The 16,110-nt window shown below is 34.5% G+C and overlaps 2 protein-coding genes across 2 annotated transcripts; one reads left to right on the top strand and one right to left on the bottom strand.

Annotated features, from left to right (window-relative positions):
• Window positions 1-4,185: 4,185 nt before the first annotated feature.
• Window positions 4,186-6,140, bottom strand: LOC128155772 (multimerin-2-like). Its single transcript, XM_052817626.1, has 3 exons — window positions 5,394-6,140; window positions 5,072-5,203; window positions 4,186-4,637 (listed from the first exon to the last, which is right to left on the bottom strand). Exons 1-3 carry the CDS (start codon window positions 6,127-6,129, stop codon window positions 4,243-4,245), a joined length of 1,263 nt encoding a protein of 420 aa, XP_052673586.1. The 5' UTR covers window positions 6,130-6,140; the 3' UTR covers window positions 4,186-4,242.
• A 4,969-nt stretch (window positions 6,141-11,109) lies between these two features.
• Window positions 11,110-13,800, top strand: LOC128164353 (major egg antigen-like). The gene is made up of 2 exons (XM_052828155.1): window positions 11,110-11,485; window positions 11,731-13,800. The coding sequence occupies exon 2, from the start codon at window positions 11,805-11,807 to the stop codon at window positions 12,849-12,851; it is 1,047 nt and encodes a 348-aa protein (XP_052684115.1). The 5' UTR covers window positions 11,110-11,485; window positions 11,731-11,804; the 3' UTR covers window positions 12,852-13,800.
• Window positions 13,801-16,110: the final 2,310 nt, after the last annotated feature.

Genomic DNA, 16,110 nt, shown 5'->3' on the forward strand with positions numbered 1-16,110 from the left:
ATTTTTCGTGTTCCAATTGTCTCATGCCTTTGAGAAACAGGATCCTCTGCCTTTGTTACATGAGCACAATTAAGAACTTTATGTGATCGCTCCCCAATTGCAACGACACTGGTGTCTTGAGCATTTTTTCGCCATCCATGCCGTGCATCAGTAATTATGTCTATTCCATCCAAGTTTTCATATAATCCAACTTCTTCAAGAATGGCAGTGTTGCACGAATCTTCATATTCTTCTTGTACAATTGGTTTATACATTTTAAAAAATGCGTCCCTTTTTTCAACGGAGAGAACACCAAGTCCTGCTGCATTACAGAATCTTGAATAATGAGAAGGTAACATTCCACTACATAGAAATGCATGGTTAATTCTTTCATTAACAAGATACTTCCCATTTGGTAGGTATGGAGATGATGCCCAAATGTAGGAATGTTTTCCTCTATTGCCCCGGGTACAAACTAATTTCAATGAACTCACATGACTTCTCTTTGTGACTTTTTTAACTTCAAGAGTCCCTTTACAGTACTTCCCGTGGGATGCTGAAACATCGATCAGTTTTCTTACAGCTTGCAATGATGTCACAAAAAAATCCTGCTTTACTTGACTCTTATTTACTTTAGTGTAAGTTGCAGGTGATTTAAAATCATCATCATTCGTTTTTAGAGATTGTCTCCAGGTATCCAGCAATGATTCCATGATGTCCGTGTTATTAACTGGTCTCCCTAACTTGCTGACCAAAACTTCCCTCACATTTTGAAGATTTTGCATAATTTCCTGCTTTTTTCCCTCGGTAATCGGCATCTCAAACTTGAAATTACCTGGCCGTTTTCTCTTAGTTTCTGACATTTTCTTGAAGTCTTCTAATATCTTTACAATGGTTACTTGCTATGTTGTGAAATGTAATATTGCTTGCACTTTTACGTTTCATAATATGGACTGGATCATTTTTTCATGTGGTGTAACAGGATACATATTTTTAGTTCCATAGGTATATTTATGAGTCAAATATGATTCAAAGTTTACTCTTTGTGATCAAGTGATTTCGTTATTACAGAGCTAAGTGTATAGACCTTAGGGTTTATATATATATTTTGAATAAAACAATCATCAAAAATCTCAATTTACCCTTTTGTAGAAATAAAATGGAATGGACCAGTTACAATGAATCATGTGAAGTTGAAATATTTTCACAGTGGGGAGGCACTCCCTGCATCCCGCCAAATGTCAATAAATCTATTTATCAGCCCATCTCCCGGGGTGGGCCCTCAGTGGGGATCAAAATATTTGTGGATGCGGGGAAAATATGGTGATAGTTATTATGTTGTAATAGATTTCCATGTAAATATCTAATAACAACTTTGATGGACAGAAAATAAGAATTTAATGCTTATAAAAATGGCCACATACATGATGCCATGGTAGAGAAATCTCCTTTGGTACCCCATGCCCTAAAACTTTCCCTCCAATTCTGGCCATCATTCTTGTAACAAAATGGAGGAAAATGAGGACACAAGTATAATTACTTTGAGGGTGAACTCTGATCAAAGGGAATCAATAATTCAATTCATCAATTTTAATGAATGGGAGTTAGAAGAAATTATATGTGAAGAAAATACAACTGGGATTGAGGACATCAGTGCTGACGACTTTGAGAGGACATTCTGTATCCCCCAAAATCAAAACTGTGATGAATGTGAACATTGTTTTTGCAAACCCTGCATAACAGACGGGAGAAACACACAAATGTGGTGGCCTTCTGAACCAGCATTACCTGACAGAAGAAATACCTCGTTCCGAAAGGAAAAGTATAAGTTTTTCTGGACAATGCTTTTCCATAGAGGAGTTTTTCTTGATGAAAGATATAGAGAGAGAAAACTAAATGTTCTTCAATTAGACCCTCGGTTTACCAATGTTGCAAGCCATCGTAGGGACATTCTACCAGAATGTGTTGTCAACTTGGTGCGAGTTTGGTTTCCCAACCCCAAAAATATCCCATACATGGGACACCGTTGGCAGTGACTGTGTTATTTTTGTTTTAATTAAAAACAATATAATTATACACATTATTTTTATTTAAATCAGAAAATTTTGTTCAAAATTTCTTTTTATTGGAATTTGTTTCTGTGAAAATTACATCTGCACTGGACTCTTATCTGGTCACTGAAAGGTTCGTGTAAACTGTGCTAAGAGCAGTGGTCAGGAGATAACAGCCGGACTCAGCAGGATGCATATTCACGCTTACATGCAGTGTATGTGTTCTTTATTTATCAAATAAACGGATTTATTGGACTTGACTCGTTCTCTCTTTGCTGAGGTAGGATGATTAAGACATAATCTTATTAGCAACCATTTTGAATGCGTCTGTGGAGATTAGAGCTTCCGGTGTAATGTAAACAAACCTCTGCTGTCAATCAAAATGGGAAAATTTGAAAATCAGTGTCACTTCAGAATTTTAATTGATTAATTCTCCCTTATTACATACATTTGAAGTAAATTATATGTATTTTCAAATGCAGAACACAAAACTTAATATACACAACAACTATCTTAAAGTGGTAATTGGTGATATTTGTATAAATTTGAAAAAATATCCCCTGAAGTGAAGAGTGGCAAGAAAATTGAAATTTCCTCCATTTCCCCCGATTGGCTGCTATTTATACCCCAGAACCGGCCTTTAAGATATTTTTGAGAATGGCAATGGTCAATATGTGATATAACTATGAAATCATCTAGTTACAAAAGGGGCCTAACATTTTGTAGAAATATTTGAAAATCTTTTAATACAGGATCAATTCATTCCTTGTCCCGATATTTTGGATATAACTTCATGAAGCCGATTGTATTGTGTCTAGTGTTGCTCATGTGGCCCATAGGCCTCTTTTTTAATTCAACTTAATGGCAAATACTGGTTCCTGGCGAAAAATATTCGCGACAAAAAGGCTCTCGCGAATCTCGCGAAAATTTCTCGCCTGTTTTTAATTACAGTATCATAAAACTCGTCGGGCTATTGAACTTGATCACAACCCAGCTATAATGATTTCCTCACAATACTGAAAGAATGATTTCTTGTTCCTTAAATATTTATGACTTACTGACATCTTTTATTCTTTTTTTTTAATACAAAAATTACAATACATGTGTGTTTCTAAATACGCTTGAAAGCATGTTCATTTTATTGTCGAAGTATCATGATCAGCGAATGACACCAGAGAGTAAAAATATCATGGCGCGCAGCTAAAGTTTTTAGCTTATGATTATTGCGAAATTTGAACTTTGCATGAAATAAGTGCTTTATAGGAATGACTTTGCTAAGCTCTATATTTTCATCATGTAGTTATTGCGGAGTTATAATATCCTTTATTATTGTGTTGTATTAAAAGTTAACAATAAACAAAATTCTCATTTGATAAAGATTATAATTTTAGACACCAAAAATAAAATGGTAAAATACTAAAACGGTGCTTCAGTTAGCAACATATTTTATCATAGAAAATGCAGGAACACAAAAAAATTAAAAAAAGAGAAAACAATGAAATCAAATGGATTTTATTTTTGTTTTATAAACTTCCGGCCGACATTGCCTATATTTTCCAATTAACACACAATGTTTGTGGAAGGAAGAGAAAAACAAACAATTATGTATATGGATTGCTATTTGTATTACATGCATATCGGTCTCTGAATTATTTTTCTCTCAATCTACTCCTTTGAATACGAATGATCGAAAAAACGAACGTTTGTCTAATTATGCTGTATATGATAATGTATATATAACGTGTAAAAGGTGTGTGCAAACATGAATATGCGTATAAAGCAAAATATGGACGTCCTATCAAAGCTTTTAAAAACTCAAATATTCTTCTATTTCATATGAATTCTATCAAATTTACGTGACAAATTGTAGAATTTTACATAATGCTAATCACCGATATTCCTAACAATAGCATAAGTAATAAAGTAATCAATGCACTAATCATAAATGGAAGAACGATTTGAATTTGATAAATTTCCTTTTGATCGTAGTATAAAAAGAAAAATTATCAAATTCATTTCTTAAAGAAAAGTAAATCGAGCTAAAATTTCTTTTATGTAGGTATCAAGGAACTATTTCGACCAATAAGAAGCGCTGGTATCTTATTACATAGCTTACTGAATATATTTACCTTGTAGCCAAAGAAGCAATTTTGAATAAGTGGATCTTTTCTTTAATACATTTAATGCATTTAAGTTTTTGTCAACTCCAATTTCAAAACAGAAGAAACCCAGAAAAGGTCGTAATGGGAACATCATAAGCGTAATAACCTTTCCCACTCCAATAGACGACCCAGACAGAGTCCCCTTTGTATAACGGAAGCACCGCCATGTTTGTTCCCGTTTGGTAGCTGGCAGAGCTGTGGGACATTGTTCTGACCTTTCTTGAACCATTATGAACAATATCTAGATATAAAGAATTACTGCCGTACGCATTGACAGTGATAAAGAAGACGTATTTCCCGTCCGTGGGGGCGGTGAATTTTCCGGTGCTAGGACTGTATCCGTTTCCAATATTGGTGACGACGTGAGGGTATACCAAGATGCCTGCATTCCAGCTACTAGACGAACTCGTCACCCCGACTGTGAAACCCACACTCGTCTTTGAAGCTGAAACAAGATGTGCATTGTACAGTGATTTGCATAAAAAATAGAAAACAAAAAAACAAAAAGAGCACAGTATGTTTCACTATTCGCACACAAAATACTTCAATATAAAGTATTAATACTTTGTACAGCTCAGCCAGTTAAGATTTGTTAGCAATTTATAAAGACACGTGTTAGGAATAAGACCTGTCAACTCCTTGTTGAAAATCTCAGAAATAATGTTTCTTATATTGTTATAAAATTAACGATTTGTACTTAAAAAGAAAGTTTTTAATTTTAATGGTATTACATAAATATAATTTTTGTAAAAACGTTTCTGTAATTGGAAAGATATATTGTTTAAAAACATAGTCAATGAGATAAGGAAACCAATTGATAACGAAAGCTTTATCTTGGTGAATAAACGCGTGAAGTATCAAAATAATATGCAAACGTACCACAACTGTTCATCAGGGACATATTCATTCTGTAAACCTCAAGTGATGACACAGCAGCCGCCAACTTCAACTGGGACTTCTGGGATTGCTCAACATCCGCTTTGATGGAGGTTATAGTGTTGTTCAGTTTATCTTAAGAGACACGGATGCAAATTAATTCATAAAATTGAATGTAGTCAAAATATTGCCAATACATGTAACTGACTTAAAATGTCCGTCTCTATGATTGCTTAATATCCGCTTTGTTTGAAGTTACAGTTTTAAATACTAAAGTATGCTATTCCATTCAGTCATAGTTTTCCAACAAAAAATTATAAATTACCTGAGATTATGTTCATTAGGCTGGATTGGTCATTTCCCAGAGTAGACAAGTTATACACCATTTGTTCTTGATAATCCTTTGAACTGAGCAACTTGTTGTTTATATCATTGACAGATCTATCCACGATGGTGGAATATTCAGTGAATTTGCTTTCTATGAGATTTGGAATAGATTCATTTATTTCCATGGTATGTTTATTTAAGTCCAATAACGTCACAGAAAGATAACGTACCTCTATCTTGATGTCATTTAGAATCGTCGAGGTATTTTTCTCGAATTCTTCAAATATTTCATTCATGTGTCTTTCATCTTGTGAACGGCTGATTGAAACCTTTGTAAAATTCCCTTCAATTTCACTAAACTTACTGTCAGCAGTTTTGAACTCTTCGTGAAATTTTACAGCTTCTTCTTTCAATTTCTGGTTCTCGGTTTTCAGTAACTGTACCTCATTTTTTAAGCTTGATATTTCTTTCTCCGCAACATTGAGTCGTTTGTTGCTAGTTGACATGCTTTCTTTCATCTCGACCATATCTTTCATGAGACTATGAACGTTCTTCACCAGAGACATTCGAATGAGAGTCTCCTGGTTCAACAATTGTCTGAAGACATCGGTCTTTGAGTCCACTGAATCATCCCGTAGCGTGCCATTCTGAGTTTCCCCATCAGTAAGAATAGACAAACAGGTTGATGGGATCACACACAGGAACCCGAAAACTAAAAGGATGTGTACGCTCATAGCGAGGGAGAATGAATGAAATAAAGCAGCAAACACTTGTTGTATTTGACTACTACAATATCGCAATTAAATTTGTCTACTACAGAATTGCTGACTTCATCAAATTTCCTAAAATTAGGTGAAGTACTCCAAATGACATCTCTACTTCTATCACAAATGATTGCTAACAAGTTCACTAATTATATTCGAAAACAATTGTCATAAGAAGCCTTGCTCATAAAATTGTGTCCCAATAAGTCTTTAGAGTTTAGTTTACAGAAACCGATATTGTCCTCCTCTTCAAAATAATTGGCGCAACAACTTGTCGCCAGAACAATTATTGCAACGTTTTCCCGTTGCTGCAATTATTTTTAATTTGAAGCCTCTTTCTACTTTCCGTCTTTTAGAGAATTCATCACCGATACCGATACCGAAACCTTACCCGTGGGATCCCTCAACAGAACAATTTTGTATAATTATGCACTATCCTGTTTTGGGGAAGAAGTTTTCGGATGGTGTATCTGTTTCAGACAATTGCTAAAGTTTCTTCCCCGAAAAACCGTAAATTCTGAATTAACATCAGTTATTCCTCTTTGGTTTCGGCAATATATTGTAAAGTTTTTTTACAGCGAATTACAGAATACCAGTAGAGTTTTCAATAGCTTGCTAGATTGATCAATAGGGTATTCAATTTGGTCAGCAAGGTATCACATTAGGTTTAAATCTAGGTCATGTGATTACTCAGGTATGATAGCAATAGAGTGAGTTAATCTGGTTAACATTTGCACGTTTTGGGCCTTTTTGTTTCTCTCTGTTATCCTTCATTACTGCTATAAAAGTCTGAACTAAGTTAGCAGTCAGCACAAAAAAAACTATTAGTGCTGTAAGATGCACCAGGAATCAGGGAACCAAAATGTTTAATGATTTTTTGCAGTGAAAAATACCTCTTTTTTAAGTTATGCTTTCCTCTTTTGTTTGTTTCTTCAGAACTGCCTTTTGAATTACATTTTTTGAAAAACAAAATTCAAATTACTCCAAGCAGAATTGATGCTCTATAGAGTCCAGTGCTGTCCAGGTGAACATTCTTTTTAAACGTCTATGAATAGAATAGCTAACAATAGGAGGGAGTGTTCTAGAGGTTTTCTTTGTGTAAAATGAATGGGTTGAGTGCAAAATAACAATCTACACTTGAGTAACCACAGGACCTAGATTTAAACCTGATGTGATACCTTGCTGACCAAATTGAATACCCTATTGAGCAATCCAACAAGCTATTGAAAACTCTACCGGTATTCTGTAATTCGCTGTAAAGTTCATATGAGTCTTGTTTGACTATTCTCATAACCATTTTATTTATCAAAACAATAAATTCTATATTCATTATAAACTGTAACGTTAGTTTAAAGTTTTTGTCCTCATTGCTTTAGACCATGCTTAGAGATGTATTACAGTTTTAAACAGTTAATAGCTTTATAGGACGAAGTTTCTATTGTGTTTACTATAGAACCATATACCGTCAGTGTGTACTCTTAAAAATCTGCGCATATTGTCACTCTCTCATTGCATTCACAAAAGACTCACGTTTTTGTTATTTGCTAAAATGTATATAAATTATAAAATATCATAATAATTAAGATCAATTCTATGTAATAATCAAAATTCGGTGGCCACGCATAGTCACGGATTTTCTTCATACTTGACAATCTGATAGACTTTGGTGAGTTTTAAAGCCTAACACCATTTGTTTGTTGCTATGTGGTCCCGTTGCCATGGTAACCGAGGGTAAAGATGTAAAAATGGCATTTTCATGCTTATTTGAGAACATATTGTCAGTAATGTGCTGAACTTGGGGTTTCCAGGGTAGAATATATTATTAAAAATAGTCGTCAATTTTCAAAAGAAAGAAAAAAATTCATGGAGAAACGCATATTTATAGAGCGTTTCCATGGTTACGAAGCAGAAATTTTAAAATCTGTTTTCTTCATCTTATTTGAATAAAAAATGCAAAATTTGGATTTTTTGGTAAACACTATAATGATTGTGCAATTAAAATTTTGAATATGAAAATTGAGAACCGTTGCTATGGTAACAAGCTAAAAAATAAGGAAAATTATTATTTTTTTAGGCATCTTTGAATGGATATTTTTCAATTATAATGAATAAATATATAAAATCAAATGGTGAAAAAAAATAAAGTATGTCCTTAACTTTAATGACACTTGAAAAAAATCTGAAATTTTCTAAAAATAACTGCCGTTGCTATGGACTTTTCAAAAAGTAAGAATTTCTGTGTGATTTTTTACGCAACTTAATTTTCCATAGCAACAGCACTTCTCATTTGCATAACAATGGTTTTTGTCGTGTATAATAAAAATTTAGATATATTTTTACAAGTTTCAACTAAAACAATTGCAATTAAATTATAAAATCAGGAATGAAAGCATATCAAAATAATCTTCAATTTCTCAGTTTTTCTTAATTTTTGGCCTTGTTGCCATAGCAACGGATGTCAATTTTCATGATAAAATATATATTGCATTGACATTGATATGGATGTAAAAATTTAACAGTTTCGCATTTGGGCTTATTAAAAAATCGCAGAAAACTGACTTCAAAAATCTGTAACGGTTTCCATGGTAACATTTTAAAAGTATTGGTTTCTCCATCATTTGTCTTATATAATTAAATAGTTGAAAGTAGGACAAAGGCTGTTTTATGTCTCTGATAGTTTACATTAGTGGGCAAAACCTTCTAATATGGCTTCAAAGTAGGTAAGTTTTGCTATTTTCCAATCTTTAGCCTCGATTACCATGGCAACGGTTACCCCCAGCAACCAACTTTTAGTGATTTTTTGCGTTTTTCACCTAGGTGTGTCCATGTATGAAATATAAGGAAAATTGGTGACTATGCGTGGCCAGGCCATTTTATAAATCATTGATTCTTACATAGAATTGATCTTAAATACATATTACTGTATATATGTTGATTCACTCCTCAATAGGGTTATTTTAGAATTAAAAGGTAATTATTGTTTCAATATTTTCCCAGTGCCATGGTTTGTAATAACGGAATTCGCGTTTCTGAATTACAAAAACTGCTGATTCCTGTATAGCTGAGGTTAGATGAAGAACTGACCTATGTCTTTTTGAAATGATCCATATTCTTTATGTTTTACTACTGAGGATTTTCAAAGGTTTCTGTGGTATTCAGTTTTTTACTCATCACATATTGACAGTCAATTGTATTGTGGTGAATACATTATGTGTAAGTAAATAACTTACATCACAAACCGACTACTAGTATGCAAAGAATTTCACTTGAAAAATTAAAAGAAAATGCAAAATATCTTTTAAGGAACAAGTTTACATCTAATTCCGAAGTGGCCCGTCCATATTTTTTACATGTAGATGTTGTACAACATTTACATTTTCCAGTGTCTTTTCCTGTGATAACACTATAAATAGATTTTGTAACGTATTGTCCAATGCATTTTAACAATAACTATTTTAAATATTTGATCGTACAATTGCTGAAAATTATATAGATATAAGTATTAAGGAATCATTTTTTGAATTTTAGGAGGTGGTCAAATACGGGCGGTGTCGTTTGATCATTTCGACCGTATTTGATCACCTTCTAATACGTAACTATTCCTTAAAGCTATACACGCTATAATTTGCGTCAATTTTGAATAAAGGGGAAAATGTATGTGTTTGAAGGGTCAACATCTTCATAATTATGATAGTTTCACAAAGGAAAGGATATTTTCAGTAAAGCATAAATTTGTCCGATATACGAGTACAAACAAAAGAAAAAAATACAAGCCTGTGAGTAGATATGAATACTTCCTTTAAAAAAATGACGTAGACCTGTGTTTTTCCCCTATGTGCTATTTATAGATCCTATAAGTGTTAATGCAGAAGTAAGGGTATCGTGAATGGCAAGCGTATTTTACTCATTATACATGTATGTATTTCAAATTAACAACTGTTAAGCATATTAAAAATCAAGTTGGATATTTAATTAGGCAAACAATAACGACCACCTAGTTCTCCGCGGACATGCGCAATGAGGTCGGTTTGCTCTTCCTTCATCAATATTCATGAAAAGGTATATTTTCCTGGCAGGAAAATAAACAATTAAAAATCTATATCTTTGTAACGAGATGGAATTCACCCTTGTAATTTAGAGATTAAGGATAACTTTTATAAGTAGACAAACACATGCGTTTTCACTGTCATTCAAAATTGACGCAAATTATAGCGTGTATAGCTTTAATCAGTTTAAAATATGGAAGGCCGGTCCCTACATATCCTATGGTACACCACTCAAAACATACGTAAGCGCTGATAATGATACTTTTCTTTATCATATATTCTGATACTTTGTTGATATACATGTAAGTCGAAGTAGATCATCATGTAATGATGTAGTTAAAATGTACTCCTATAACATTAATGTTATTCCCATAAAGCAAATTAGGCGTTCAATATTTAACCCACGCCGCCGGGCATTATAACGTGCCATTTAAACCCAATGAACACGTCACCCCTTTTACACCCGTCGTCCGTCAGCACCGCATATATCCACCAGTCATGACATATCAGTGGAAATGTATGAAATAGAACGTGAAGATTGTTTAGAATCCCGGTATAGTTTTAGCAGAAGATGATAAGAATAGATTACTTGTTTTAAAATCCACCACTCATATTGCAAACCTGGTCAAACAAGAGTCGATCACTATCCGTTGAACTTTTAAAGTTCAAAATTTCTAAAGGTCTGTTCTCAATTGGTCTAGAGCTGAAGCAATAACCGAGTAAATAAGTAATAATTGATAATTTAAAAACTTTCAAAATAATAATAATAAAGTTGTTGGTATGTGCCTCGTAAGGTCTTAAAATAACCATGGCAGTTCCTAAATACAATCTCTGCATAAAAATTTCTCTGACTGCTAAGAATATGTACATCTCTCTCCTCTACGTTCAATCAACACGTTATCTTCAGGAAGCAAACAGAAGATGTTTGACTCTATTACTGAAATCAGATAAAATTCGGGAGGCACCCAATTTTTGACAATGTTCTGGCGAGATTAGAGTTGCCCTTGCATCTATATTCATCTCGATATGACATAGTAATTACGTCACTTTCGCGCGATGACTAAGCGCTGTGTATTTTGTGAATGAGTGGACGGCTGAATTCTTGGCATTCCTCCGTCGGGGATGCTGATTCCCCGCGCGAGGAATTCTCCTCCAGAGAGCGGCTGTCAGTGTAGAACACACCAAGCCACTACTTTCTCTGACGAGTGTTAGCATTCAGTTCGGATTCCTTATCAACTAGCTGTGAAAAAGCGTTTGTCTATTTCAGAATCTGGTTTTTGGTAAGTAAATTTTCAGGTACTAAGAATTATATTGATAAACTGGTGATAAATTTTGTGAAGGTTAAAATTATATACGTGTAATAATTTCTTCATTTTTCATGCGTTATGCATGTAAATGTCTATTAATTGAATAAGTATTATCTTTGGCAAAGAACAAACACTTGACCTATGACTAAACGTCTGGATGAACACAGTATCGGTTCAAACTCACAGAATCTATCAGCTGAGTGTTATCTTTTTTCTAGATCGAGAGGAAAAACAGAAACACGCTCCGTACGTCGACTTATCAAAAAGCCCGGGGTGTGCGCTCTTTATAAGTATGGCCAAGTTTCGATCCGAGCTGCAGGTTCCTGTTAAAAAAGACGAAATGACATTCCAGGACAGACAAGTCAAATCTTGGGAGGATATGGAAGTACGCATGGAAAAGCGCAGGAAGGAGTGGGACGACGAATTTGAAAAAATCCGTAAGGACTTTTTTACTTTAAAACCCACCGATAATCACATCGGGAACGGAAGTATTGGTAATCACGTGGGGATCGACAATAACATGGACACCATGAACTCAATGTTTGAAAGCGACGGAACGGGACAAAGGTTTAAAGTGAGATTTGATGTTTCTGAATTCCGACCAGAGGAAATTCAAGTTAAGGTACAGGACAACAAATTATTTGTTTCTGCAAAACACGAAGAAAAATCCACAAAGGCTTCGGTCAGTCGTGAGTACAGCCGACAGGTAGACATACCTAACAATGTGGATCAGGAGAAGATGCAATGTGTGCTAAGTAGGGACGGGATTTTGACTGTGGATGGGCCTACAAAAGGACAGATTCTGATTGAAAGGGAGACTACTCTTCCGATACAGCACCAACCCTCTAGCACTCCGATAGTGACCCCTGTCTCACCTACACCAAATGCCAACAACCAGGTGGCGCCTTTCTCCAAACCACTAGAAATTGCCACACCCGTCAAAAATCCGATCATAACGGAGCCAGACGGCACGCGCAAGTTACGGCTAAGTGTCGACGTCGGTGAGTTCAAACCAGAAGAAATTGTCGTAAAAACTGCTGACCGGAAATTAATTGTACATGCAGAACACGAAGAAAAATTATCAGGTCGCACTCTTCATAAGGAGTTCAATAAAGAGTACGAGTTACCCGAATCGGTGGACCAGTCCGCCATAACGGCGTACATTGGAGAGGAGGGGAAGTTATTTGTTGAGGCACCGCTTAAACCACAGCAACAGAAACGCTATTCCATAACACAGAGTCATGACGTCAGAAAGGTAGTCGTCACCAAGGAGTCCCAAGTGACCATCACAGACGGTAACAACCGTCCCATGGTAACAATCAACGTCCACCGGCGTTAGACAAGATTTCGACGTGATTCACTATACGCCATGTACTGTTTTACGTTCTGTTTTTACTTTTTCAATGAATAACGTAACTTAATATCAAAGACAGCGTCGTGCAGAACTGCAAAAATGTCGGGGGCCATGGTTCAAACTTTACAAACAAGCTTTGAGCAACTCAATTTAGGTTTTAACATAGTGTTGTGTGCATCATGTCTTGATTCACCTGTTGTGTGCATCATGTCTGTATTCACCTGTTGCGCAAATTTATCATACCAGAAATATGTAACCTTCATCCGCATGCCAACTGTCAGTAACCGGATGTAACCTTTGACCCCGACATACACCACTCGTGTGTTCTCGTAATTTTATCTCAAAACTCTAGGAATTATATAACATTTGTTGAATGTTATTGAAAAGTTTTAGCGTTTCTTAATGACTAAAGTGAATTCAAAGATTGGAACAGACCCAAAACTTAAATGCGTTTTTCGTGAATACGTCCGATGTGAATAGTCATGTCACTTTTTATTTATTTGGATGTGTGCGAGAACTTGGGAGAGCGAGCGAGATTAAACGAGAAGCGAAGTGCGTGTAGAATGAAATACATTAGAGAATTATTTTTCATAAAAGTTATTTGTTATTTATATATTGTGCCTATTGTAAATATACTATTAGTATGTTCTAGTACGTATGATTATTTTAGGTTGTTTAAACTACAACAGTATTGCATTTATTTCAAAATCAACGTTGATTTGATTTCTAAAGCAGTTACGTTAGATTATAGCTGTGGGCAATAACTTTTAAATTATAGCTGCAAGGGGCGGTAACTACCGCCCCAGCTCATTCAGTGTGGACCTGTGATCTATTATTAGGACTTCATTTAATTGTTAATTCGTCTACTCTGTGTTGTCTACTTGTCTTTATGTTAAATATGTAGAGATTTACAAATAAATGTTACTTTGTCGCCTTTCCTGATTCTTCAATGTAAGAATTGTTATGAACAGTCTCTCTCTCTCTCTCTCTCTCTCTCTCTCTCTCTCTCTCTCTCTCTCTCTCTCTCTCTCTCTCTCTCTCTCTCTCTCTCTCTCTCTTAGAGTTTTAACAATAGGATATATTTGAAGGAAAAAGCATTTGCTCGCCCGTTAGTGAAAGAAATATCTTACAAAAATCTTTTTATCCCGCTGTGATTCAATTGCGTAATCCGAGCCCAAAGAGTATTCTCGTTCCCAAAAATTATCAACCAAATATCTCTTTTAATGTAATGTTGCACTTCAATGTGTTTTAATACTCCATAATTGTCAGATCGTAAACAAACTTACAGATTTACCTATTAACACTTTGAAGTTATTGCAGCTGCACCGAATTACAAATGGCTTTCGACAGGTGCAAGAAATTAGAAAAAGCATCCGCTAACGCTAAAAATAGATTCATTACTTGTTGCAGGTTGGAGAGAAAAGCAGAACTTATAACAGCGTTGGCTATGCATAAATCCACAATAAATGCCATTTCCTGTGCTGCGAATTCTTTTAAAGATAGATAAGTTTGAACAATGCTCAAGGTCAATGTTACGGTAACAAGACTCGTGTGGCGTGGAGTGGCGGTATCCATTTCTTTGAGTTTATCAGTTCGATTTTTTGCTGATCGATTCGGGTTTATCTTCTTACAATCATTCAGAGACGAAATTCTTTGCGTTGTTTAGGGAGTTTTCGAATATATAGGAATAAAAAGGGATGGGCACTAGGAGGCTGGGGGTCTACAAAGCACCCCTCAGATCTACCCTAACATTTCAGAGATGATTTATATTGTCATAATCTATATTGTTTAGTAAAGAACAAATCCAAACATTTAATCTTTAAAATTTTAGTATTCCCCATACGTTTTTTTTTTGTACAGAGCTCTTCTCTACTGGGAGATTAAAATAGTCTTAAAATGGCCACAACCATCGAACTTTAAAGCTTTTGTTCATTGTGATAGAAGGAATATTTTACGTAATCTACGTGTCTAGCTAAGAAAAACTGAGATAACATTTATGATATGTACACATGAGGATATCAACGATAAAAACGACGTTTAATTATTGAATAATTACTAGTACTTAATTAATTTTCATAATGCCGGTAGTTGTTCGTAGCGGAAAAGATACATTATAGATATGTTGGATTGGTTGTTGACAATCTGATTAAAATACAGGTCTCTACAATAGCGCTTTGTGCTGTTGTAGAGATATGTATTTCAAACAATTTTTGGTTTTGGACTGTACTTTCCGTTCGATTAAAACTTGAGTCCTGAATGTGTAGATGAGGAGGAGGGAGAGGCTAGAGACCCAGGCCGATAGCCAGCAAACACAGTAATATTTATTGAGGTTGTTTGCGCGACATGCTCTCTTGTTTTATAAATCTCCTACAAACCTCTTGTCAGAAAATAAACTCAAACCATAATATAAACTATGCATCATGCAGTATATAAATCCACATCAGAATATGAACACCGTGTCAGGATGCCCAGAGTTTTAATGGAGTGAAGAACTTGGAGTTTAAGATCAAGGTAGATTTGGTATTCAGTGTATAACGACCGTAAATCCATATCTAATAGAAGGAAAGTTCGATTATTTTTTATCTTGATGTGATATTATAGGGATTTTCAATCTTTACAATTTAAAAAAAAAAACATACTTTTTAAAGATAACTTTGAAGCCTATGGGCATGGCATGATTTCTTCAGATATTATCTAAACGCAAATTAGATTTTTTATCTTTAATATTTCGATGTAGAAAGTTGCATAACTTTGCTTTCAAAATGCCCCTACACATATACACATTGTACCTTACCGCACATATTCCGTAAAAATTTGGTTTTTGGACTGATTCATATATGAAGGGCATATTACTCTTTTTAAAACCTTCTAGTGTAAAACAAAAATAAGTTCAGTATAGCGAGTACTATTCAGAACAGGTTTATATTATTTTTACATTAAAGTTTTAAAATTCAGAGAATTTTAAACTATCTATAGCAATTTGTGTTTTAGGTAGTTTTAAATTCTCTGAATTTTAAATCTTTAATGTAACATTACAGTATTCCTAAAACTATTGTTCTAGATCAAACTTCATAAAATCATTAAAAACTATTTTAATCTCATTCGTTTATTGAAATATACAATGAAACATTAATGCAGATGTCAGTTTTAAATAATGTTATCATCCATATTCTACTTAGAATATACCAACAATTGCGTTGCCTAATTTACAAAGTTTATTCCTTAAATCTTGACTGGAATCTGC

This window comes from Crassostrea angulata, chromosome 1 (assembly GCF_025612915.1).
Source record: "Crassostrea angulata isolate pt1a10 chromosome 1, ASM2561291v2, whole genome shotgun sequence".
Taxonomy (NCBI): Eukaryota; Metazoa; Mollusca; class Bivalvia; order Ostreida; family Ostreidae; genus Magallana; species Magallana angulata.

What these genes read in the sequence shown, in the direction of transcription:
- LOC128155772 (XM_052817626.1), bottom strand. Translation starts at nt 6,129, where the DNA reads ATGAGCGTACACATCCTTTTAGTTTTCGGGTTCCTGTGTGTGATCCCA. An exon ending in CCTAATGAACATAATCTCAG is followed by an intron (nt 5,204 to 5,393) that starts GTAATTTATAAT and finishes GTGTCTCTTAAG; the next exon opens with ATAAACTGAACAACACTATA. An exon ending in GTCCCTGATGAACAGTTGTG is followed by an intron (nt 4,638 to 5,071) that starts GTACGTTTGCAT and finishes ATCTTGTTTCAG; the next exon opens with CTTCAAAGACGAGTGTGGGT.
- LOC128164353 (XM_052828155.1), top strand. Translation starts at nt 11,805, where the DNA reads ATGGCCAAGTTTCGATCCGAGCTGCAGGTTCCTGTTAAAAAAGACGAA.